The 27,892-nt window shown below is 33.9% G+C and overlaps 1 protein-coding gene across 1 annotated transcript; it reads left to right on the top strand.

Moving 5' to 3' along the window:
• Positions 1-897: 897 nt before the first annotated feature.
• Positions 898-26,218, top strand: LOC127882275 (APGW-amide-related neuropeptide-like). Its single transcript, XM_052430832.1, has 3 exons — positions 898-1,374; positions 12,846-13,789; positions 24,961-26,218. The coding sequence occupies exons 2-3, from the start codon at positions 13,375-13,377 to the stop codon at positions 25,065-25,067; spliced, it is 522 nt and encodes a 173-aa protein (XP_052286792.1). The 5' UTR covers positions 898-1,374; positions 12,846-13,374; the 3' UTR covers positions 25,068-26,218.
• The last annotated feature ends 1,674 nt before the right edge of the window (positions 26,219-27,892 follow it).

Raw genomic sequence — 27,892 nt, 5'->3', positions numbered from 1 at the left:
AAAGCACATATCGTTTTCATACATATTTCACACAATTTGAAACAATAACATAGCCACAATGTGTGCATTTAAAATTGAGCTGAATTTTTTTCTCAATACTGACAACCGTTTAAAGTACTAGCAGCACGCGAAATTTATTTCAAAGTTAAGAAATACCCGGTAAAACACTGTAAGCTGTGAGTGGTTGCAATGAGCGTTTAACCCATTTATGCCTAGTGGACTCTCCCATCCTTCTAAATTGGATCAATTTATTTCCAACATTAGGGATGGTCAGTATATTGATTTCTATATTTAGAAAATTTCGTACAGAAATTCCTTTAAGCAAATAGCGCAGACTCTGATGAGACGCCGCATCATGCGGCGTCTAATCTGGGTCTACGCTGTCTGCCAATGCCTTTTTTCTAGACGCTAGGCATAAATGGGTTAAATGTTACATATCTCAGTTACACTCCAACGCAATTAAAAGGATTCCATAACAATGTTGACGGTAGTTGTTTTTTAATAATTACTTGTCAGTGTTATTCACTTTTCACGACTGCCTTAAAGCAAATATAGCTAAATGTTTACATTTAAGCTCCTGCAAAACACGATATGTTATTTATACTCGCTGACATCTCTGTTGATTAAACTGGTAGTCTGGATTACCTGCCTCTGTCACTTTGTGAACTAAAATATTATAGTACGACAGGAACCAGAATAAATAAACTCGGAGCGTAAAAAGGAGCACGTTAAGGATATATATGTGTTATCTAACCATCAATGCGGCTGGAGGAATAGGATGAAACACGAAGTGGTATTCAGTTGTTAAAACGATCAGTTTTGTCTTCGGTACAAACGGCATACATATAAAACACAATATAAAACAATTTACATAAAACAATATAAAAACATAAATGATATGCATTATTAATGTCATTTTTCATACTTGTAAAATAAATATTTCTGACACGACGCCTTCAACATGTTCAATTATTTCCCAATACTTGTGAATACGATTTACTGACATGACGTCTGCAAACATATTCTTTTTTCTTAAACGCCCAAGACTGAACAACATCGCCGCTTTATCATCCATACGTATACTTGATCCGACTTTATTCTACCCAAGTGGTGGCTTTCTGTGACAACATAGAACTCTTAGTATATGAGAGCGAGAGATAGAAGAGTATTCGTAATAATTAATTTTCACAAGATAATTGGACAATCGGCGTCGTAAGTGTGAAACGAACTGTCACGTGATCCATTGCCCCGCCTTTATTGACTTAAAGACTACAGCAAAGGTTTCTGTTAATGGGTTTCAGAACGTGAGATTTCGTATTCGACGACGGTCAACTATCAGCACAGATCGTGAGTAGGAATAGCAATTGACAGAAGGTAAGACTATTGAGCCAAATGGTTTCGAATGGATTCTTTAAATTGAAATTCGTTGTTTTATTATTATTTAATTAGTTGTACATAATAAAGAAAGGCATGTTTTAGGAACACTAGTAAATTGCTATACAGTTTTTTATTTGTATGAATCAAATACACTTGTATTTAACAATTATATAATTGTGCTTGCTGCATATTCTCAATTAATAATGAATACACTTTAGGACTTTTCAACGTTGTATTCGCTCATTGTAACACAGACAAAATGAGTATAAAACATTGGAATCATGTTAAGCAAAATGAGTGTTTTAGTTATGTTTAAATTTATTAAAATTATGCACGTTCACATCTACCATTTGTAATTGATTAGTTTTATACTAAGTAATTTATTAAGCATTTTGATCTAATAGATCATTTTTTTTTTATTGAAATGAACCAGTGATAAATATCTGACAGAAAGGCAAATAAAAAAGCCACTTTAAGTGCAGGAGACAATCAAGCTCCCATGCTTTATTTTTTATTTAAATTGATCTTGTTGAATTACAGATTTCGGTTAAGTAATGTCTTCATCATTCTCGGAGTTGCTTTAAAATATTTGCGTAATCTGTATTGCTTGTATGTTAAATATGAACAAGTACTGATCTTTTATGTATGCGCGACAACAGTGTAACTGAATTTAAATATGACCATGTAAGTGCTTTGTCTACGAATATTTTGTACAAAGCGGTTCTAAGCAATTGTGTAAACTTGAACAGGAGACCCAATAAAACATAAGCTTAAAAAACTCAATTATATGCCGTTTTGTTTCGTAATATTCATGGAATCTACAACTACTTATACCTTTGAATTATATTCTTTCAGGGATCAATGTTCTGCAACAATTAATGTAACTGTATTACGATTGTTATTTTTTGTTATCATTATTCTTCATACAAACCGACCAAGTTTTGTTTAAAATACAAGTCGTTGTAATATCTTTAATGTTCTATATACAATTATCAGACTATCACACGGAAATGACGATACAGTAATGGTAACATTAGTGTTCATCATATGGCCTTTATAATTTAAACCTGCAATTCATTCGTTGATTTCCTTTTGCATTTTTCACTAACTCTAGATAACAATTCCAGTTTCAAATGTTATGTGTATAAAATAATTTTATTTACTGGTTTCACACCACAGCATGATGCAAACATTCACATACATACTGCTTCAGTTTGCATTTAACGGGTTATTTACATCAAACGTGTTTTAAATGATTAAAAACATGTTTCTGTAATACCGTACGACGAAAGGCTCATAGACAGATTTCTGATAATATAACAATGATATTTATTTATTGGTCTTCTTTCCTGTTCAAATTGTATTATCTTTAGCTTGTCTTTATTTGTGGGTGTGTGTTTTATATTCGATGTTCATTTTTGTAATAATGGTTGACTTCACTAATCCAATTACTTAAACGGCAATCATACGTTATATTCCAGTTACTTCATACATTGTTTATCATAAGTATTTTTTTCAAATCGATTTCATTGACTTTTTAAATAGTTTCAACTTCAATTCAAAACAAAATTACGAAGTGCGTACAAAATACCAAAGCTACCATTGTGTGCGTTATAACTTACTTATGTGGATTGTATGTAAAACATTTAAACAACATCTGCAATCGGCCAAGTTGTGCTAATCGGGTTTCAAATTGACACAACGGATAATTTTCACAACTATTTGGAAAATCATTAACAGAGAAAATACGTACTCTTTATCATTGGCCTCTTAAGATATGATATTCTAGCTGTTGTTATATCTATACGCAAGATGTTCATTAACTATGGCATTCGCATGAACGAAAATCCTGCTAAAATTGCAGAGCATGTTTGAAGGGAAGCTATATATATTCCCTTTCATAATGTGACCGATGTAAGACATTTGATTTCTCATTTGAAATGCACATGCTCTGTTTACTGTAACATGATAGTGACATCTATTAATAAGACAAGACTTTATTATTTCAATGACTGCTTATATAGTTTATAACAGTACTTTATTAATGTATCAATGTGCAGGGAATATGAATGTTTTGACAGCATGTTATAATTTAGTAGACAAGAACACTATTTCCCAGTGACATATGTAAGCAGTATGGTATTGATTGAATACAAGTCAAATCATACTAACATATGCCAAAAGGCTTCGGGACATTAACCCATTTATGCGTCTAGAAAAAAGGACCTGGCAAACAGCGTAGACCCAGATGAGACGCCGCATGATGCGGCGTCTCATCTGGGTCTACGCTGTTTGCTTAAAGGAATTTCTGTAAGAAATATTCTATATATAGAAATAAAAATACTAGACATCCCTGATTTTGTAAATTAATTGATCCAATTTAGAAGGATGGGAGAGTCCACTAGGCATAAATGGTTTAACGAAATAAACGAATTATTTTCAATGAGCAGCTGTTAATCCAGATTTATTTAAATACATTTATCCCGTGTATTAATTACTGATAAAAAATACACTTCACATGACACATATTGGTGAGAAACGAGAAATGTTCGAAAACGATCGCTGTTCAAGCAAGAAAAATAAAGCATTACATAAAAAGGACGTTATTTGTCGAAGGTATAAATGTCATCTAGTCATTCAGCGAGTCTTTGCTAGAGTTCATAGTTCATTGAATTATGTCTAAGTCACTTTCTGTTAGAACAAAAATGGGACCTCGGATGCGAAGTGTGGATAGTCGGCATAACGTAACTGTCGGTTCCATATTCGGTAAATGCGTTGTTTTTATTCCAATTATGGTGTAAAAAGTTTCAAAACGTTATCACCCAGCTAATTAAATTGTGACACTGTGTCTGGTGACGTTTAAGAAACAGCTATAAACTGTTTCATTGCGTTTGCCGTTACACCCTTTTAATGAGAAACGAACCAGTGACCCCCGGAGTCCTGGAGCTAGTCTGAAGTAAAAACGCATTTGACCTCTCGGCTATTCCGCCGGGTATACATAATTTAAGTATTTTATATCTTATATAGGCAATCTTCGTAGTTTCGTAAATTTAAACGACAACAACAGAACTCTCCAAATTATTCAATCGTTTTACGTTGCAACGCTTTATAATTTTTAGGTTTTCAAATCGTCAAAAGATACATAAAATGGCTATATTGGACTATGGTAAATGTTCAGTAATACTGTTACCTCACAAATATCATAACTATAACGAACATTTGCGAATCTGAAACAACTTTTTTCAAGTTTGTCAATTTACCAAACCGTGAAAAGATCTCTTTAAGTAAGAAGACATCATTCAGGTGTAAATTGAATAATAAGACTCCATTCTATTGTCGACGGAGTAAGCGTAAATCGAGTAGGAAGACTCCGGTCTGGCGCTTGTCGAGTAACAGAGCCCGTTCAGTAGTAAATTGAGTAAGTACACTCCGTTGTGGAGTAAATCGAATATTGCTTTCTATAGTAAATATAGAAGGTATACACAATTCGTAACCATCGTCAAATGTATAAGTGTATATATATTCCATCCGCGCTACGCGTTTTCGAACAAAAACATAACGGAACGCATTTCTTGCAAATAAAAAGAACTTAAAACAATAACATTACATTTTCGTCAGATCTATACCCTTAAATTACGTTGACTTATTTGTTTTAGACTTGGGTTCGAAAGTATGGAAATATGTTTGTAACTAATAACATTTCCGCGAAGCAGTCGATTTAACCAACTACTAACTTGGGGGTTGAAAAATGTATTATTCGAAGGAAATTGGTAGAAACCAAAAGACTCCCAAGGCGTCGATAGAAGGCATAACCGTTGTTAGAAATCGCCTCGTTTGAGTTAAGTTGGAATAAATAGACTACAGTAAAACCCGTTGGCACAATTGATTAATCTCCAAGGTCAATTAGATATCAAGATGTGTTAATGAACTCATAAAATATATTTTTTAAGCCATGATTTTAAAATCGACGACCATTCATTTCTGACATTTAGTGAAGTTTTGTACCACACTGTCTTGTACCGCTTTTTAAATAAGCTATTTATTATAAGTGCGAAAGCTTTTTATTTGTAAGTATTGTTTACTGACTATTTTAGTGATATTTGTTAGTTAAGTTTTAAAGGGACCGTCAACCACGAATGACGAAAAACGAAAAGTTCTAAAATACCGTATTTCTTTACAATTATTAGTTTATAATGATTAAAATATCACGATTGGTATATAACATTACTTATTAAAAGGTTCACATTTTAATTATATTCGGTAATAAAATTTCGCGATGTTAAATCGAAAGTACATTGCGAAAATAGGTGACATAACGATATACACACTTTAAATAACGCAAGTAGGTTTATTATATATATATATAATATATATACAATTCACTTCGCATGTACAATTTGCATTCCTGGGGTTACCACGTGACGATGATGATCAATCTACTTGCGCTATTTATAGTTAACTGGTAGTTACCAGATACACATACACAGTAAAATTGTATTACCGAATATATTAAAATATGAAAACTTAACAAATTTTTTTCAAGTAATGTAATATACCAGTCGTGATATTTTAATCAATATAAACTAATAATTGTAAGAAATACGGTATTTTAGAACTTTTGTTTTCGTCATTCGTGGTTGACGGTCCCTTTAAGTCGGTAGCGTTTTTTGATCAAATAAATGAGTTTGTGGATATATGGGTGAATTAATAAATGAGTAAATATATATTATATTAAATGATAAATATAATAAATATTTTCAAGTAAAAATCACAGTAAAAAAACTATGAAAAAATTGACTAAATGAAATGTGTATTTAAACAAATGCAATAAATTAAAGGGTTGTCTTTTCTTATGAAAATGAAACCATGTTTTTTGTCAATCGTAAGCCAATACATACAAATGAACTGGGGATGTTAAATAATAGTGTAATAAACAAATCTGCACATACTTGATTTCATGAAAGCGTGCATGCTTTTTTACGTGAATATTTGTTTATACTACACAGGCATAAATTGTTTTAATTTTTATAATAACTATTTTGTTGATTTTTTGTTACCACGTGTTCTGAAAGTTTATACTTCATAAAACGTTGTATTCATCAATCTTTTATCAGTTTCATATGTTTTAGTCGGATCGAAAATACCCGCACTGAACCTTTTGATGTTGATTTCTCAGTGTATGATTTGATATAGCATTTCTCTAGTGAGATGTAAGTTTATAATATGAGCAATTTACATAATGCCTCAAGGGCATTCGGCTAGAGTAAATAAGTCTATTTGTGGGATTGCATATCCACACAGACGTAGATAACAGTTATCAACGTCTGTGATATTCACTTCTGACATATGGTCACAAGGTAAAATTGCTTGTCATTCTTTAATTCTTGAAATTTCTTGAGGCCGACTTAATCAATTATGTCATCGAAAGAAAGTTTTATTTTATAATTGATGTTTTAGTCAAAAATATTATTTATTGTGTGTTTGTGACAACTGTTTTATGTCAAAACGGTCAATGGGATTAACATATTTTAAAGCAAACATGTGTTGGGTACAAATACGTTAAGAACATCAACTCGTGGTGGTTGCCACCAGGTCCTGAAATGGAATTGGTACAAATACGTTGGGGACATCAACATAGGCTAGTTGTTTGCATCAATGTTCTGATTTCCTAATTCGGATTTTTTTATTTCAATTAAATAGTTCCCATTAAATTAAATGTCTCAGACATCTTTCATTTTATTGTCTACGGCGGACGCTCGATTACATGTTATGCTTCTTTTATGACGATTTCTTGCGTGGGAAGACTAGTACTCATACTCGTCTATTTAATCGTGTAGATGCACTTCTTTTAATGTTTGAACTCAAATGTGTGATACAGTTCCATTCATAATATTTAAATCGTCTCTCATCTGATCGTTGTATAGCTCGTTGAATTTCGTTTTCGTTTGTAGCTGTTCATTTGTAAATTGTGTTCGACATTGATTCATACTTAACCGTGGTAGTAAAGAAATGTGTTATCAATCTTTTTACATGATTGAGCTGTAATAACATTAACTCAAAACCGTTTGTGTTTGATGCAAATTTTGGGTTGTATGTTTTGAAATTCAGAAGAGTTTAACAACAAGCCACCGCATTTATAAGCATTCGATAGCACTTAATGCATTAACTAATATGTATTGTGCAAATGCAATCAATGTTATTTACAGCTTTTTATTTAGACTAATTTTGTATTTGTTGAGTAATACCAGTTTTTAATCCAACACTTCACACAATATTAGTGCAATTTAGAATTACCGATATCGAAGGTTCAAACGTAAGACCAGTTTTCATCAAACAAATATGGTGTATGAACAAATCGGTCATACACATTATTATTATTGAACTAAAATGTAATTGAAAGTGCTAAATTGCAATTTTCTTGATGCCAGACGTAATTAACATTTTATGAAACGTACGTGTGATCTGTTGTATTGAAACATTCAAACAATCTTGAACGATAACCACCATGCAATACTGTCGTTTGTAGAGAACGTTTTTACTGGTTTTTAATGCGAACACTTTCCGGTGCAATACGTAGAATAACTTTTTGATTATCGACGAGTAATGTATGTCCAAAACAGTGTCAATGAAAGTTCATTTTCATCAAATGAGTACCTTATTGCATATACACTTGTTTAAGGCGGTGAAATAACATGAGGGAATTACAATTATGGTGATAAAAACGTGGTCTGTGCATGCTTGGTAATTTAATAAATTAAAACACCATGCAAATACCGGGGTATCAAAATCCCTCTAACAGGTGTGTAGAATAAATGAAAAATAACATTGCAAACAATGCTGTATTTTTCTTAAATTGGTTACATAGTCCGTACGAGTAAGACAGAATCATTATTTCAATTACACTGATAGACGGACATGCGAGAAATGATTGCACATTATAGAAGAAATTTGACATGTCATCGCAGGATGTTTTACTTAATTCAATGATACCACGTGGCTGTCTGTATTAACATTAGTTGAATCCAATAAGCGATCAAGCTGAAAAACCACTACCATCAAATAACTCTTATTTATAGAGGTTGTTGACGCAACCGACATAAAACGAAAGTCCCATGCCGTTCACAAACAAGAGCGTCGGATACCGTCACATGACACACTATTCTCCCATGGTAGAAATCCTTTACGCATCTTGGCCCGGCAATTAATTAAACAACAAGTCACGATTTACTGAATCTTAACGCTCTTGTGTTACAGACACATCTGACATTTTATACACTAGACAAAACTGTTGAGTGTAATTATTGTTAAATTAAATCTAAGAAAATGTAACTTCCTTTCGCGAGCTTTTTATGGTTATTTAACTAGTGTTTTCACATCTCAACCATCCCATCGATTATACCCTGACTTTACCATTGGTTTTGGCTAGTTAAAAATACAACATTTTAAGCATGCTTTCGGAATACTGAAACTGAATTGCAATAACCATGTAATGAAGAATTTTGCCATTTTGGAATTGCTGAAAGAGTGATTTGTACAAAAAATGTATATTCCAATCACATCGAATCTACTTAAATCTTTCATTTTCCCCAAGTATGAAGTTTGGTACGAATTTAAACTAGTTTCAAATCCAATCATATGCAATGACCGTTTCAAGTCTGGGAAAAGAGTGTTGATTTTTTTGAAATCTTATAAAGTATTGGTATTAAAAAAACTTGATGCTTACCTGTAATCAAGGCGTTTACGTTCAATTATGACAGGGTGAATATTACCCTTAGTTCTTCTTGAATGCTCTAAGCTTTTATGAGCGTATACGTACATCTCTGATTTCTTTATTATATAAGCAAATTCCATGTTAAAATAGTCTCAAGTTTGTCTTTAAAAGTTAATTCAATCAACTTAATAAACTGTATCGAACCCAATACATATTCACATCGACATCAATTTGCGTGTCTTTTGTGGATAAACTGACCCAAACAAAAAGTTGATAAAACCGTTATAAAAACCGAAAACCCAAGTTTTAAATTGACGATTCAATCTATATAACGGAGGTTTCGGAGATAGTCGGTGTAGCACGATTGGTTGATTTAACAGGAAATCTATCTTGCGGAGGATTCCGAATATATTCGATGTATACATAATCATATATTCAAGTTCGGAATACTCGGCGTATTCCATTAAAAAATCTAAAACATTTTCGTGAAATGTTGCCGTGTTTGAAACATTGGATTAATATCATCATTCTGCTAGCACACCACATCAAGTAAGTTGTTTTGAATTAGCAATAAGGATAAATTTATGATCTGATGGTGTTTATTTATGCCAGAAAATAGGCAAATATTGCTCATTTTGCCAATACAAGTGCCGCCTTGAATCCGGAAAGCAGAGTTTCCATGAAAATTCTGGTTACCTGTTGGAGGGTCAATAGCTGGGAGTTGGATTATTGCAGCAATAATAATCTTCAACATGTAAATGCATGAAGACTCCGTCCTTGTCATATTAATTTAATCTGTAATAGCGTCCGCAAATTAATAATTTAAAACCCGTTATCTAATTAATTTTTATAGCGTTTATAAATTCATTTATCTGAATTGTGTGTACTGGTACTAGTATTACATTTTGTGTTTCTTTTGCATACATTGGTCCCGTTTACAGGTGTATGATTATGAATGAATATCGAATTAATGTTTATAACGTTTTAAAATCATTTATCTGATTTGTGTGTACCGGAACTGTTACTTGTACATTTTTTTTTGTTTCATACACTAGTTCTATTCTTTTTAAAGGAAGAAAAAATGTGTGTTTTTTCTAACTCTCAAACATTTTTTTTCGTACGGAGTGGGATATGTAACAGGGTGATATTACCTCCCGGTATGTTAAAGGAATTTCCATCCTTTAAAACGTTCTTTCATATATTAATTATACTTATTGTTCCTATATAATATTGATGTCAACAATATTATAATTATTTTCTAATTTTGTAACTATTTGAAGTATATTGTTGTAGTTTAATAAAGTTTATATATTTTTTATATAAACTTTGTTTAATTATGTAAGTTTATGTTGGCCTTCCCACCAGTTGAGCACGGTTATCAGGTTATCAGGTTATCAGGTTATCAGGTTATCAGGTTATCAGGTTATCAGGTTAATCCTGATGACTAGTTCAAAGTACTCATAATACAGCAATATATTCCAGGGTTACATACTCTGATATTTAGAATTGTAATAAGAGATAAAATAAATATGTTATAACGACCATTTGAAAGTTATTATTTATTACAACCTTCTTCGAGGTGGATGGTGTGCCTAAAGGAACCCGGGTACGAAACGATACTATCACACTTATAAACTTATGCACTTCCACGACTTACTATTGAAAGCGCCATTCGAAAATAATTAAACGCGTGATCGATGCATATAGCAATAAATAGCGTTTATTTCAGTGAACAGTTTAAGCTTGTATGAAATCTGTTTTATTACGTCTATGGTCGAAAGAGCTCAGTGAGAATGGAATACATGCATATACTTATGCCAATTACTGCTTTTACTCGAGGCTTCGCAACCTATCGCGCGAACAGACTTATAGTAATAACCAACTCATTACAATCAATTAAAAAGATTTATGAAAACGTGTTTTCTCTATCTTAAAATTTCGGAGAGTGTAGCTTCAAGACACTTCTGCAGCGCTCCGCACTTTAATTTATCTTATACTATTTATTTCCATGACTTTGATTTAATTATGTGTGAAATCTTATATTTGAAATAGATAATTACATTTTGCAAAATCCATATTGTACAGACTTATTCACGTTAAAAATTTGAGCCTTGGTCTGGAAAACGAAGTTGAATCCATATACGTAAAGTGTCGTCCGAGATAAGCATGTGCAGTCAGGGAGAACACTTTCCATATACGTAAAGTGTCGTCCGAGATAAGCATGTGCAGTCAGGGAGAACACTTTCCATATACGTAAAGTGTCGTCCGAGATAAGCATGTGCAGTCAGTGAGAACACTTTCCATATACGTGAAGTGTCGTCCGAGATAAGCATGTGCAGTCAGGGAGAACACTTTCCGTATACGTGAAGTGTCGTCCGAGATAAGCATGTGCAGTCAGGGAGAAAACGAAGTTGAATCCATATACGTAAAGTGTCGTCCGAGATAAGCATGTGCAGTCAGTGAGAACACTTTCCATATACGTAAAGTGTCGTCCGAGATTAGCATGTGCAATCAGTGAGAACACTTGAATCCATATACGTAAAGTGTCGTCCGAGATACGCATGTGCAGTCAGTGAGAACACTTTCCATATACGTAAAGTGTCGTCCGAGATTAGCATGTGCAGTCAGTGAGAACACTTGAATCCATTTACGTAAAGTGTCGTCCGAGATTAGCATGTGCAGTCAGGGAGAACACTTTCCATATACGTAAAGTGTCGTCCGAGATACGCATGTGCAGTCAGTGAGAAAACGAAGTTGAATCCATATACGTAAAGTGTCGTCCGAGATAAGCATGTGCAGTCAGGGAGAACACTTTCCATATACGTAAAGTGTCGTCCGAGATTAGCATGTGCAGTCAGGGAGAACACTTTCCATATACGTAAAGTGTCGTCCGAGATTAGCATGTGCAGTCAGGGAGAACACTTTCCATATACGTAAAGTGTCGTCCGAGATTAGCATGTGCAGTCAGGGAAAACACTTTCCATATACGTAAAGTGTCGTCCGAGATTAGCATGTGCAGTCAGTGAGAACACTTTCCATATACGTAAAGTGTCGTCCGAGATTAGCATGTGCAGTCAGTGAGAACGCTTTCCGCCTAAACTGGATTTTTGATAAGAAATGACTTCCTTTAAAAGTAAAATCAATAAAAGAGGAAAGTGTCGTCCCTGAATAAATATTTATTTCATTTGCTCATTTAAAAGCATGCATTGGGATAAAAAAGATATGACATGACTTCACAGGCTGATTTTGGACGACACTTCATGCACACGTATTAAACCCAACGAGAGGCCCATTAAAAATATAATTATACTATTTTATAGAAATAGCTGCCCTTGGACCTTTAAGCCGTATACATTATTCAATACGAACACTTGCTTTGAACGTATAACTGTGATGTTGTTGTTTTTCAACAAAGAATAAACAGTCAATTTAAACTATAAAAGCAACACATGGAAGTCTGGTTTCACGGAAAAAAATGTTGTTGCAAGACTTCCGCAATTTATTTTTATAATTGATTTATTCCATTGTGTTAAATGATTAGTGAAGATTACAGTTTGTTGTATGAAACGTGATACTGTGATAACCATTGTACTAAATGTTGCGACGAATTTCGAATAAGATCTTCAATTTCCATCAATAACATGTTTAATAAAGTATTCGTATGCGTATTTTTGTGCGTAAAATGACAACCGAACATACCTTTCAATCTTCTCGTGTCCGTTTAAACAACGGATATATTCTCACATTTATTTTTCAGGACCATCTGTTGAAAAAAATGGTATCGACCATCACGTGCCCCATAACAGTCGCAGTAGTTACGTTTCTGGTGGTACTTTTCAACACATGCCGAAGCGAAACAAGCTTTTCAGAAGATGGTGATAACAAACTGACCACAAACCACCAAGTAGAAGATAACGACACTTCGGAAATCCAGGACAAACTCAAACGGGAGTCCTGGGCTAAATTTGCGTCTTGGGGAAAACGAGGCTTTAATGGAAAAGGGTTTGTTGCTTGGGGTAAAAGAGACAGTTCATATTCTGACAGTGATTCTCTAGAAGAATTTCCAGAGAAGAGAGAAGATTGGTCAAAGCTTGCAACATGGGGTAAAAGAAGCGATTCGCTAAGTAGGCAGAAGAGAGAATGGAAAGGATTCCCCTCGTGGGGTAAAAGGGAAAACCTTGATACGATTAATGGCCCACTCGACGATGAACTTAAAGAAGAAGCTGATAAGCGAAAATGGAATCCTATTGCCACGTGGGGAAAACGAATGAAATGACGCTGGAAACATGGAAGCAGAAAAACGCAGGTGGTCTGAATTTTCGTCGTGGGGAAAACGCGCTGATGATCAGTCTGATATGTACGATGATAGTCCAGAAAAGCGAAAGTGGGAAAAATTCTCTTCGTGGGGCAAACGTAGCGATGACCAAATGTACAAGCGTAAGTGGTTCCCCTTAATGTCGTGGGGAAAACGAGGTGATATGTCTCAAGAAGACAAAGAGCAAGTGAAGAGAGCATGGTCCAGGTTTGCCTCGTGGGGGAAGCGATATAGCGCACCGCGTTCCTGGGTCAGTCTGGGCGCCTGGGGAAAGCGACGATGGACCGGCATGGCTACTTGGGGAAAGCGCTCCGTAAACAATGATCGTGACGATGTATTTGCCGCTGATACTGCACAAACACTGCTTCCTCTTTTTGATTTGAATGGTAAGTGACAAAACTATGATGTGTGGTTGTTCTTCAATTGATTCAAACATAACGAAGATCTACAGCAAGTTGCTAGAACCCATTGATTGATATGATACCGGTTATATGTTAAATGTTCCTCCGCTATATCAGTAACGTTTGTACGGTTTACGCTCTGTGAAATCAATAAGGTGAAGGTTAGCATTCTCGTCACGTCTCTTGTGTAATTGATCGAGCTTTAAGTATTATTAAAACATTCTCTAAAAGAAATTCAATCCTGTCAACATGTTTTACTGCTTTTTTCTCATAAATATTGTCACATTTAAAGCGACAATTTACGTTTTTTAAAAAGGCAGTTTATTTTAAAATTGTGAATTTTCTTATAATATTACTGTTTATCAAATGAGCCGCGTTCTGAGAAAACTTGGCATAATGCATGTGCGTAAAGTGTCGTCCCAGCTCAGCCTGTGCAGTCCGCACAGGCTAATCAGGGACGATCCCCTTTCGCTTTAATGGTATTTTTAGTTTCAACGAAGTCCCTCCTTACCGAAAATCAAAATAAGGCGGAAAGTGTCGTCCATGATTAGCTTGTGCGGACTGGGATGACACTGTACGCACATGCATTAAGCCCAGTTTTCTCAGAACAAGGCTCAACTGGTGTTTAATTTTAAAAAAAGGACAAAGTTAACGCCGTACCAAACACGTTTGCTATTCGTATTTGCTGTCTAACAAAACGGTGTCTGTATGTGTTCTATCCATCAGCGTTTTATCAGTTGTAAAAAATACGATCGTACATACTCGCTTGAAAGTTCTAGTAATTTGAAGTTTAATGTGAACTACATTTGTACTTGTAATTTAATAGTACAGAGAATGACGAACAATTTTAATCATTAACAAAGTATAATAACCAGGGCCGGATTAAGCTGTTTTGGGGCCCAAGGCTTCACATGTTCAGGGGCCCCGTCCATCTGTTCCCCTTCTGTATATTGAAAAGCATACTTGATACAACAACCACAAAGATCTGAAAACTTGCATTTGTACACAGTTGACAATTACATTATATATACGGATCCCAGCCTGTAAGTCTCTTCTACACAACTTTGACTGGCCAATGTCATTGACCAGCTGTGTGCAGTCTAGTTCTCGGAGGACTTGACATTCAATAGACAGTAGCCCCAATGATGTCCACCTTTCCTGACTCATGGTGTTTCTCAGATAATTTTTCATGCGTGATAATGTTAAAATGACCTCTCACTTTGACAGTTATTAACTGGAATTGTTTAGTATATTCGTACAGCGATTGCAACGTTTGGAAAACTTGTCTGCAGTTAACCTTCATCTAATTTCAGCAGTTCACTCATGTTGTAATGGTTCTGTCTTAGTCCGCTTCCAGCTAGCATAGTAAATCAAAGCGAACTAAACGTTCCAAACGTGTTCATGACCATACGGGCAAGTCGTAAAATGGTTCTGAATGGATATACAACACAGAAAGATAAATGAAAGCATAGTAAATTAAAGCGAACTAAACGGTTACAATGGGATGTACATCGGGAAACTGGTAAAATCACACATAACATTTCTTCTACAATCCCGATAGAAGGGTTAAATGGCGTAATATAAAAGATCATACATTGGAAAACTGATAAACCTGATCTATAATCAACACTAACTATTATTCTCTCTATATATAAAGGGCGTCCTTAGTGAAAGAATTTAATGACTGTTTGACATCCGATATATATTAAAAATAAAACGTGTTAGATTTCTTTCAAACGCTGTTAGATTTGATTTTAATATGTGGATATTACCGCACATTTAATCATTAAATACAATCTTTTTTAGTATTTTCTGATATTTATTATATGTCGTATACAGCCTGTATTAATGAAATGATACCGCAACGAATGCAGAAATAAAATGATACCCGAGTCCGATTTCCTATCAACCGCATCATAGTCTGTATTAAAGAGGCCTTTTCACGGTGTGGTAAATTGACAAAATTGAAAAAAGTTGTTTCATATTCGCAAATTTTCGTTTTAATTATGATATTTGTGAGGAATTCGTAATACTGAACATTTACCATGCTCTAAAATAGCCTTTATATGCATCTTTTGACGATTTAAAAACTTGAAAATTATAAAGCGTTGCAATCGCGAAACGATTGAATTTGGAGAGTTTTGCTGTTGTCGTTAGATTTTGTGAAACTACGAGGATCGCTTATATGAAGTATAAAATACATCTATCATTGTAAAATTAAGGATGGCCGAGTGGTCAAGTTTTAATTTACTCCAGGACTCCAGGTGTCAGTGGTTCGAGTCCTGCTGAGGGTTACCTTTTTTCTTTTTTTAAATTTTATTCTTGATTTTTTACTGGAGCTTTGTAGATCGAATGCTTACATTGATCGATATAAAGCATTGAATTACAAACTTCAAAACATGCCAAAATCTGTGAAAAGGCCCCTTTAAACAAGAAGGCAATTGATAAACATGGCCAATAGTGTTTATTGGAAAATTGATAGAATTATTAATAACGTCAATAATTGTCGAGTATATTTGTTGTTGTTTTCATTATACCCCCGGATCGAATGATCGGGAGTATATTGTTTTTGGGCTATCTGTCTGTCTGTCAGTTAGTCAGTCATCCATTCATTGTGTGTGTCCAAAAACTTTAACCTTGGTCATAACTTGCAATATTGAAGATAGCAACTTGATATTTGGCATGCATGTGTATCTCATGAAGCTGTACAATTTGAGTAATGACAGGTCACGGCCAAGGTCATCCTTCAAGGTCAAAGGTCAAATATATGGCTTTTATAATTGGTTATGGGGGTTTTTAATGGCCATATTAATAATACAACCACCATTCTTGATGCTAAAACAATTTTGCTGTTTTTGTCTTAGCTAAGAGACTTAGTGCCTTTGATAATCTAGTTCCTTTAGTTGTTATACAACTTTTAAAAGTCGATTTTTTTATTCGGTGTCATTATAGCACAGATTCACTGAAAGACATCGGCCTAAATAAATAGAGTGCATGGAAATTACTGTCACTAATAGGAAATATTTATGCATTTATATAAAATGTGTAACTACATATATGATACATATATTTCAATATAAATTAAAATAAAAGTTAAGAAGAACATGTGTCGAAAAATGCGAAATAGGTCAGATATTTAATTCTTAAATAGAAAATGTCTGTACAGTCGAATTCGCCAGCATGTATGTCATGCATGAACGATGTGAATCTAAATTAAGATTTACGGATCATTTTAATTTTCTGCAACGATATATATTCATACGACACACGAATACTAACTCTGATCCTAATAAAAAGACGAACGCTTCGGTTATTGTAGGAAAATATGTTCGAAATATCTTCGTCACTCGAGGCTCGGGGCGCTTATTTGTTTTTGCTGCAGTTGATGAAATTCGTCTTCAATGTATAATTTGTATTGCCTATTTTGTGCTATTGTAACATATTTTTATCAATATATTACAATTTAACGCATATAAAAATCGTGCATACTCTCTTTGAAGTACGTCACACTTTCGAACCATTTTTTTACAAACACCTACTTAAAATTTAATCTAAACCACACTTCACTATAAAACTGTATTGAAACATAACAATTCAACTTAAAACAAATATTAAAATGACTTTAGTAGTAGAATAGTCATTTGTCAACAGTTGTCACAGTTATTCATTGATGCAGCGGACTACATATTTATTACCATACTTCTTGCATGACGAAAGCAAGTCTATACATACAACAAAGCTTCACCGCCTGCATACTAGCGTTCCTAGCGATAAAACATTCAGTCGATACGTATCTCTTGCTTTTTTAATAAAACATAGTAAAATGTTCCAAAAGGTAATATAAAATAATTTTCAAAGGTATTACATTATACCAAAATATATATATATATATAATTCGAAATGCAATTTAAAAATGTGTGACGTCACACGTGGCCTATAATATATGTCGATTGATATATATTTGATGAAAACATGTGTTAGTTTATGCAATACGTCTTCTGTTCTTATGTAACAGGGGTTTTCATAAAAATGTATGCCGTATAATGTAAGTATATTTTTGGCTAAGACAACAACTCTGACACTGGAATGACTGTGCGTACTGATTCTTTAGCTCAGAAGGTGTGTATTGTGTATATCCCTTTTATGCCCCCGAAGGGTGGCATATAGTTTTTTATCTGTCCGTCACTCCGTCAGTCCGTCCGACCATCCGAAAACTTTAACATTACCCATAACTTTTGCAATATTAAAGATAGCAACTTGATATTTGGTATGCATGTGTATCTCATGGAGCTGCACATTTTGAGTGTTGAAAGGTCAAGGTCAAGAACATCCCTCAAGGTCAACGGTCAACTATACGGCTTCAAAGCGGCGCAGTAGGGGGCATTGCGTGTTCTGACAAACACATCTCTTGTTATATCTAATTTACTAGCAATGCACATGCTTTCCTTGATCAAGCTGTTGAAACCAACAAACGGATGAATGGTAACATATGAATTTAGAAAACCACAGGGATATCATCGTCTATCTTGAAGACGAAATAAACGCAGATACAAACGTTCAACAATATCGTGCTTATTACTCAACTGCGCCTTAGAGTGTTTACAAAAAATTAAACCAACGTTCCGTGAGGTAAAGAAACCCATGCATTAAATATCATTATACCCCGAGGGACGTAATCACCTTTTAGAAAAAGGCACCACGCAATAATTATCTCCAGCCATCGAAACGTGACCTTCACAGTATTGCATAATTTAAACAAATATTGGCGTTCCAAAGCCCCTTGCGCACGCTTGAACTTAGGTAGTTGTATTAAAAAAAATGAGTTGTTTCTTGTGATAGTGATCCCATAGACGAAATTTATATCACGACCACAGCATAAATCCAATTGCGATATGTGTTGACGATTTAATCCAACTGCCATTTATTCATAGATGGACCGTGCTATTTAAAAAGGGTGTTTAATGCATGTGCGTAAACGGTCGTTACAGATTAGCCGGTGCAGTCCGCACAGGCTAATTAGGGACGAAACTTTTCGCCTTAACTGGATTTTTGCTAAGAAGAGATTTTGAGATTTTCACTTAAGTTTGACCTATACTTTTTTTTCAAGATATTGGTGTTAGCCTGGTTCAAAGTCTGGACTGCGAGAATATCAAATGTAAACTTACAAGCGTAATGTTTTCTGGCTAACTTAACTGTCTTTTTATATATTTTCTTAGATTGTGCGACATAAAGTTATGGGAAAACCCCACGGCAAAGTATACATTATTTGACATTTGATTGACAGTCGTCATAAAAATTCATCAAAAGTGCTTCTTAATGCAACAGTACTTACATAGGCGGCATACTTGGATAAATAGAAACATTTTACAGCTTTATAGCCAACGTTTAACAAAATATTTTCAAAAATACCTCTAAATAATTGTTTCGTCATACGATCAAACAAATGTTTCGTGAAATGATAGCCTCTCAGCATTTTACGTTCATACTACTTTGTGCTAATTTTTTAGGTACTACATGTGCTTTTTCTGTTTTGAAAGAAATCATCATTCGATGGAACTTGATCTGTCTGGTGGCGGTTGTATATTAACCCCTCTTTTATGCAAGGAATACAAGAATAAACATCGATATAACAAAAATATGAATGGTGGTCAAGCTTGAGTATTTGAAAGCCAAATGCACAAGTAGAATCTAAAGTTGTAGAGAAAACTATCTTTTCACATTAACGGCTGATTGGTTAACAATGGTTATATACTATGATGTTCCTCATTCCCCATGACCAAAATACATTTTCCGATTTGATTTTCACACTAAATTTCTGTTAAACGATTTGTTTTTGACAAATTTATAATGACTATAACGAGTTAATAAACAACTCTTTCTTGGTATGCATATCGAATGTTTAGAACAAATAATTTATGGATTCAATTTGCTTCTGATGCTTGGACTGCAAGGTTAAAACTTTAATTACAATTCATCCGATTTTGAATAAAATACCCATGCCAATACAAGTGTTAGCAATTTCTTATTATAGCAAACAGTCGTTATAACAGTTTCAAGGTGAGATTTCGATTAAATATTAGTAACTTTATAATGTATACATCATATTAATCATGATTCACATACACATAAAATGAACATCATGGAACTTAGATGAAGTATCCATTGCTATAGGCTATTTTGTCCCAAACATTCATTGATCGCAAAGATTAGAATGATTCCTTAATTAGGAAATATGATTCCAATTATTTTCAAATTCCAAAAGTACGTCACCTTAGTTGTTTGTTCACAACCATCGATAATTTTACAGTATGATTTATGACGTCCCGATGGAGTTCTCTGTATGAGGCATGACACATCGATGTGGATGTATTATATCAGTTTATTCTCTAAAAATGAATTACAATGATACATACTTAAAATGTTAGTAAAAATGTGTGTAGAAAACAAACTGTAAAAGCCACAGCATCTGTTAAGCTACCCGCAGATTAGCAATCTGATGAACGTACCAAATATAAAATTGAAAGTTGACATTCATTGTATGAAACAATCTGTACACTTATTCTTATTGGTATTTTGATAATTTTTCGTGTGTGTAGTACATCTATCATGTTTTGGTTTCATGTGTCTGTATATGTTCTTGATCACGTGTACTTTCATATTGAACACAGTTTCTTCCCCTCATTTTGTTAAAAGGATGTCTTCATTTATGTGTATGGTCTTAACATTGAAAGGCATGACAAATAAACAAAACAACTGAATAGATGGCTGCTGACATGCACTTCGTGTGTATACATGGAATACTTCTTTAATTTCAAATGTGTTCCCAAAAGTAAATATATAAGCCGTGCTCTGTGCAAATGGGTTTAAAGCACGTGCGTCAAGTGTCGTCCCATATAAATATGTGCAGTCAGCACAGGCTTATCATGTACGACACTTTCCGCTTTTATGATATTTTTTTTCAAGAAAGTCTATTCTTAGCAAAAATCAAGTTAAGGCGGAAAGTGTCGTCCAAGATTAGCCTATGCGGACTTCACAGGCTAATCTGGGACGACACTTTGCGCATATGCATTAAACCCCATTTTCACAGAGCACGGCCCATAAAGATTTACATTGATATCTGCCCGCAGTCAGTAGAACATTTCAAAACAAATGCATATTCATTTATAAAATGCAATATTGCGTCAATTTTTACACTTGCTGACATTCGGTGTTATTTATTCAAGCGAATTATTTTTATGATAATATCTATATTATCGTTAAAAGTAACGGTCAACACATTCACTTTATTATCGTATTATATATTACATACTTTTGTGCATTTATTTCTGCATTTCAAAAAGTTACCCACAATAGAGCGTTTCCATGGTTTGATTTATGCAGCAAGTTTAACAAAATAAGACCCAGTGCATGTTGTTAGGGCACAAGTTTAAATGATTAATTATTTTTTTCTGAATGACACTACTCATGACGGTCAATGAAATTAGCTTATATGTTCTTCATTATAACAGAGCTACTTAATACAAAATTCCCGTTTTAAGTACTTCATATTACAGTTCAATACACGTTTACGACCTTCTTGAAAAAGACTCGCCTATCCAAATGCTTGCAGTACGGAGATTATAACTACATCTAAGCTCTTTGGATGTAATTCTTTAACGAAATATTTCATTTCCTTGATAAGGACTTAAGACGGCTTATGCATATCAGTAAAAGAAATTTTTCTTCGCGGACAATTCAAACAACTCATGCTTTCATGAATACATGTACTTGTTTCCCCAATAAAACAAACATCTCATTTCTATACAAGGCAATCTTTTGTTGGCTCGTATGTATTTGTATGTGTAACCTCTTCATATATAACGACGGAAGTCTAAAAGGCAAGTAATTGAGAGTAACGACAAGCGAGTACAGTTCTGTCAGCAAATCAAGCAAAAAATCCTCTTATTACTGATCTTGGCATGTCCATTGTTATAAATGTCTAAAATATCAGATATCTTAATATCTGGATCAAAACCATATGTGGGTTATTAATCACAATTACATGACTAACTGGATTTTATTTTCTTGTTCTGTAATTTAAAGTCGAATAAATTCAGAGAAATCTAGCGGAAACAATGTCAGATAACAATATCAAATGGTACTACAGTAAATAAAATATTTATTTATTTTTAAATAATTTTGTATTGTTTGACACCGAATACACTATGATGTTTTTCATAGGAGCCTTTTTAGCGACAAAACAATCATAAAACTATACTTAACAGACAATAATATACACGTTCGTGAATATAGTAATTGGTCATTTTTTCGCAATGCGTCATAAGTTTACGCAAGAGAAATCTTAGTGTGTTTTTTTTAATGACTAGTTTGACAATTGTTCAAATTGTCCACTATGCGCGTTCAAATATTCATTTAATTGTCATTGTATTCATATAATATATAGTGTAACTTACGTAAAATTATCTCTAACAAGTATGCATAACATTTCAATACCTCTACACTTCAGATTTAAATTGGACGCCTAAAAAATCTGTAACAGCATTGAAAGTATATTAAGTTCGAATGTCATCAGGATGCGGTTAATGAGAAGATTAGTTTCATCAGAAAGCGATATTGTTGAGTCAGGATTAGATTTTAATGAAATTTAAATCCGTGTTCATAGCTTACCCGCACGTTTGCCCTAGGGCAGTTGGCCTTTTTCACCTTGCTCTGCTCTGATTGAATCAATTTGCGGATAGAATGCGTAATAATATCTAGAAATAATAGGTTATTGCATCGGTTTGGGAGAGGCACTGGCAACAACGGCGTCAGGGTAACTTTTAAACATGACATGTCATTACATTCGTCTCGAATCTGTTTGAACTTATGCGTTTATATTTAAAATACGTAATAACAAACATATAGTATATACCTGGTTTAGGTTCCCAAAAAATGCAAGTTGTATCAATCGGTAAAATACAACTGCACAGAAATAATTCCCGTATTATGCTACTCGCTAGTTTTCCAATTCCGTATTACCATACTAGCCGGACTACTTTTAATGACGTCACTTTGAATGCAGAAAATTATAAGAGAATTCTTGGTTAATTATGAACGCTTAAACTCATTTTTTATCTTACATGATTCAAAGTTGCTTATAATAAAAGGAATATTACGCAAGTCAATTGTTACACTTGTTTGTATCAGTCTTGTGGCTTGCGCTATTTCGTATCACACTCGAGGCTCCTCCTGTCGTGAGATACGTCATCACACGAGCCACTCGACACATACAAACACATGGAACAATTGACTAGCATAATATTCCGTATATATTCGTATCGCAATGTACTGAATTTATATTACTTTAAAACCAAGAGACAATAATCATCTCCATTCCTGATGTTATCTTATATTTAAATATCAATGCAGAATGTGTGTTGGACATCACACCTTTTATATATACCATGTCTGGGATATATTCACATAGTCACGGTATATATTGTTTTCGTCGTTTGAGCACGTGCGAATTAGGCAAAAACTACTTTCCCTTGTCAATGTAGTTTCCGATAGGTGGCTCTGTAAAAGAGCGTTTTACTAGTGGCCGAGTAACTCTGTTCAGTCATTCAGCGTTGGGATTGACTGATCGATACATGTGTTAATTTTTAACTTGTTTTGAATAACAGTAAAAGTAACATTACAAATATTGTTGTTTAAATGTGTAATCTACATGCTTTTTACCCTGGTACGAGCTAATATTTGAAATTTAGGATTGCGTTTTTTACAACAGGTCATGCGTTTATTCACATTGAGTATGCATTTCATGTATTCAATTTATACATGTATACCAGTATCATAGTAATTATTATTTATCCCACTGTGGGATTCGGTCTCCGGAAGAGACGACAGGCGTGGCTGACTTTATAGTTGATTTCGTGGAGGGTCTCGTGTAGGCATACAGTATGCCTGGTGATGTAGCAGTCTGTTGATAGGCGTGGCTACCTTATAAGTTGCCTATGAAGAGGGACTCGTGTCGGCATACAGTATGCCTGGCGTTGTTGTAGACTATGTTGTATGATGTTGTAACAAAGCTTTTGTGTGTATTCATGTTTGTATGTATGTTTGATGACTATGAAATAGGAATACACGGTATTAGTCAGTCGGTCATACAAATGACTTACCAAAAAATATGTTGTATTTTTGTTGTTTTTCCCTATCGGGAGCGTATTTGTAAAGGGAAATGTATGTTAACACCAAAAAACAATCAAAATCATTTCACAAATACCTCCAGTGCACGAGTATTGCCCTAAATTTGTTGCCGCGAGTGTATGATTGTTTTGTGACATCTTGCAGGAGTTTGGTCATATTACCAGAGCATTTATTAAAGCAATATTGGGGCAAAGCAAATTTGGACTGGAAATTACAGTTGTCGAACCCGAGGCTATACCAGAACGCCGGAAGTTCTAAGAATACATGATGGCCGAATAATATCGCAATTCAGTGGACGTCAATAGTCATTATAGTTTTCCGTTTCTTGAAAATGGGATGAGACAATTGTGTCGCCTTTGTCGCGAATGCATACATTTATTCATAGCAGAAGCCGTTATTTTTTTGTTAAACTGAAGATTGATATGAAAAGTTTTTTTGCATTAAACGAAAAGGTGTCACAGGCTGTTTGCTGGTGTTTATTTATTTTAAAAAGATACATTTTTATATTTAATATCAAATACACGTAGGTCCATTTGATTATATGTATGAGATTAAACGCAATATACGTAAACTACATGACTTCTAAACAAATTATGTATGTTCTTTAAAACGAATTAATTTGTACCAAATAGTATATAATTCAAAACGCCATGTTTATAAAAACAAAAAACTAAATCAGTGTTGCTTTTAAGGACGCAAATAGTCGATCCATTAAATAAAAACCAATAATAATCATGTTAAACTTTCGAACATATGTGACACACAAGAGCACGCACTATAGCTCGTCACCAGCTCTTTTCGTGGATGGAATGTCTTTACTGTTAACGCGATAAACTTGTTAGTTAAAGATATAAGTGGTTCAGGGCACATGGGTGAAAATAAATATATAACAATATTCTTTGGCAACATGTAAGTGCAAAAGAAATATTGTCTTTATATTTTAGTTGCTATACAATAATCTATATTTTCAGGTGACGATGCTCTAGACATAGGCGAATTGCAAACATACGTCAGGGCGTTGTTTGATTTGTCCAAACCGGAACCGGAACCCAAAGACGATAATTCCGGGCATGAGTAAAAATCCAAAGTGGACATTCGCGTGCATTGCTTGAAAGTGTTTTATTGAACTTAGTGACCAACTCTGCATACAAAATTGATTCACTGTTTTCTGAAACTATTACGTTACTACACAGTTTTAGAAGTATCTGATTAGACTGCCTCGCACAAACATGGGTGTTACTTCTCTGTTATAATCAATACATGCGTATAAGTGGAATTTCTACAACATTTTATGAATAAATTCAAATATAGACAGAAGAAACCACATTGACGTTTTGGGTCAAATTGATATACTTTAATTGAAATATAATTAAGAGGTTTTACCTCAGAACTGTGTCAATATGCGATTCCCTTAACACATTTATGCCTAGCGTCTAGAAAAAAGGCCTTGGCAAACAGCGTATACCCAGATGAGACGCCGCATGATGCGGCGTCTCATCTGGGTCTGCGCTGTTTGCTAATGTTTTTCTGTAAGAAATATTCTAAATATAGAAATAAATATACTAGACATCCCTAATTTTGGAAATAACTTGATCCAATTTTGAAGGATGGAAGAGTCCACTAGGTATAAATGGTTTAAAAACGATTAGTTACGTCAGGCAGATACATGTACATGCTCAACGCATATATGCTTATATCACGTACAACTGTCTTCAAACAGTGTATTCTTACAACATCAACTGTCATGTAACTATGTCAAACAAATAAATAACTCGTATAATTCATGTGAATGTACTATTGGCAATGTTTTAAAGAAAGTAGTGCCTTTCGTCTGTCAACATTTATACTACTCATATTATTATTTTCAGACCTTGTTAAAAATTATATATATTTTTTAATTTACCTAACGTACAGGTGAAAATACACAGTCATGGAAGTGCTTATTTTTAAATATTTACGTTTAATCCTTGCTTTCCAAATGTCGAGATCAAATCAGCTCCAAACATATGCAGCGTTTCAAAAAGACTGTACATTTCAGTCAAATGTCATTTTAAAATTATTGAAAATTTTAAGATGTTTTCTACAAATGATCGCAGTGATAGTGATGAGGTAGAATTATGAGTTGTCTCTTAACGTGTCTAACAAAACTACACTACTTTTTCTGAATTATATTTGTTTTAAAGAAATATCGATTAAAAAGTACTATTTGCAATAAAGATGTAAAACAAATGTTTTCTTCATTTTAACCTGAAATTATAACGCCATTAATGGACCTCTTATTGAAGTTTATTTTACTAAAGACAAACTATAAAGACATAATTTAAACAAAAAAGCCACTAAACGGAAAATCGCATTTCCCGTAATCACTGCTTTTCAAGTTGGCGTTGAATTAACTATTACTTTCCATGTTTGCCAATATGCATTTTTATTCGAATTACGCATGAACATTGGCCTAAACTGCCTATGCATCCATTTACGTCTAAATTGAGATCCACGATAATCTGAACATATTTCATTCTTACTCGTTTACAATCGCCCTCCTCTTGCTTTGTGTAATATCATTTAACTTGTTAATTCCTCGATTTCTGACATTTTAACAATATTTCAGAAGTAACCGAACAAACAATTATAAAATATTTCACCTGAAAGTAATTTTAAAAGTCAGAAATATCTATAAAAAACAAAACAACATGTTTATTAATTTCATTTCCGCAAAGAAGTACTTTCTGGCAAAAAAATGAGGCACTGAACGTTTTTTTCCGACACGAAATTGAGCAACATATAGAAAATTCTTAAACATAAAGTAAACAGCATCTTTTATTATTTTTGATAAAAAAACGGGGAATTATTTTTGATAAAAAAAAACGGGGAACTGACTAATAATTGTTTAAGATATTGTTTAATAAAGCATCCTTAATAACCATTTAGTTTAAACTTATTTATTTTAGCTCGATTGCATTGCAAGCCTAAGGCTTAATTGAAACATTTTCGAGTCCATTTCCTGGAAGTAGAACCAGTACTTGGTGTCTATGGGAGAGATCTAAAGAACACTCCCACAGTGGGAATCGAACCGATGACCACCCGGTCGCTAAGAGGACACCAAATCCACTACGCCACGGTGACCTTATAACCATTTGTGATCTTGATTTAAAAAACTATTAAACAACAAAACAACGTTTAAGTATAACAGCAATAACCGTTAATAGCAATCTTCTACAAAATGAAAAATAACATCCTATCAAGATACAGTCGATCGAAACATCAAAGGTCAATCTCAACTTGCTCGATTCGTCCGCTGGCCATACATACGCGCTATAGTTGGTGACCGTCTCATTTCTAACTTAATTGGTTTAAGAAGTACCATTTTTGTTTTATTAACAGTGGTGCTAATTACATGGCATATAGATAATATGTTGCTATCTGGGGATATCGCCTTAACCCAGGCCCTTTAGCGATGTGTTCTCTAGATTTCGATGCAACGAAACTCAACACACTGTATATTAGCCATGCCATATAACCTTTCTTTGCTTCAGTATAATGCGTATACGAATAAAATATATATTCTTACAGCAGAACTTTCAAATTTTGAAGTTTTGTTATTTTTTTTAGACGTGTCTTAACAAGTCTATTGAATCTGATGAACTCCTTATCCCTTCATATCACCGCCCCGAACGCAAATATATAATAAATGATAGCCACTGTGGGATTATGCTGTACGTTAAAGATTATATACACTATGTATAAGATTTGACTCCGAACCTATGACATTGGAGTGTAATTGTATTGAACTAAACGTGTAGAGTAAGACGTGTGTATTTGCTTTATTGTATAGGCCACCAAAGTCAGATGCATCATAAACTACCTTAATTGATGTCTCTATTGGCATAGCAATCGAAACCGGTA

Source organism: Dreissena polymorpha, chromosome 1 (genome assembly GCF_020536995.1).
Source record: "Dreissena polymorpha isolate Duluth1 chromosome 1, UMN_Dpol_1.0, whole genome shotgun sequence".
NCBI classification, from domain to species: Eukaryota; Metazoa; Mollusca; class Bivalvia; order Myida; family Dreissenidae; genus Dreissena; species Dreissena polymorpha.
The sequence above is the reverse complement of the archived record's forward strand: the minus strand, read 5'-3'. Positions and strand labels throughout refer to the sequence as shown.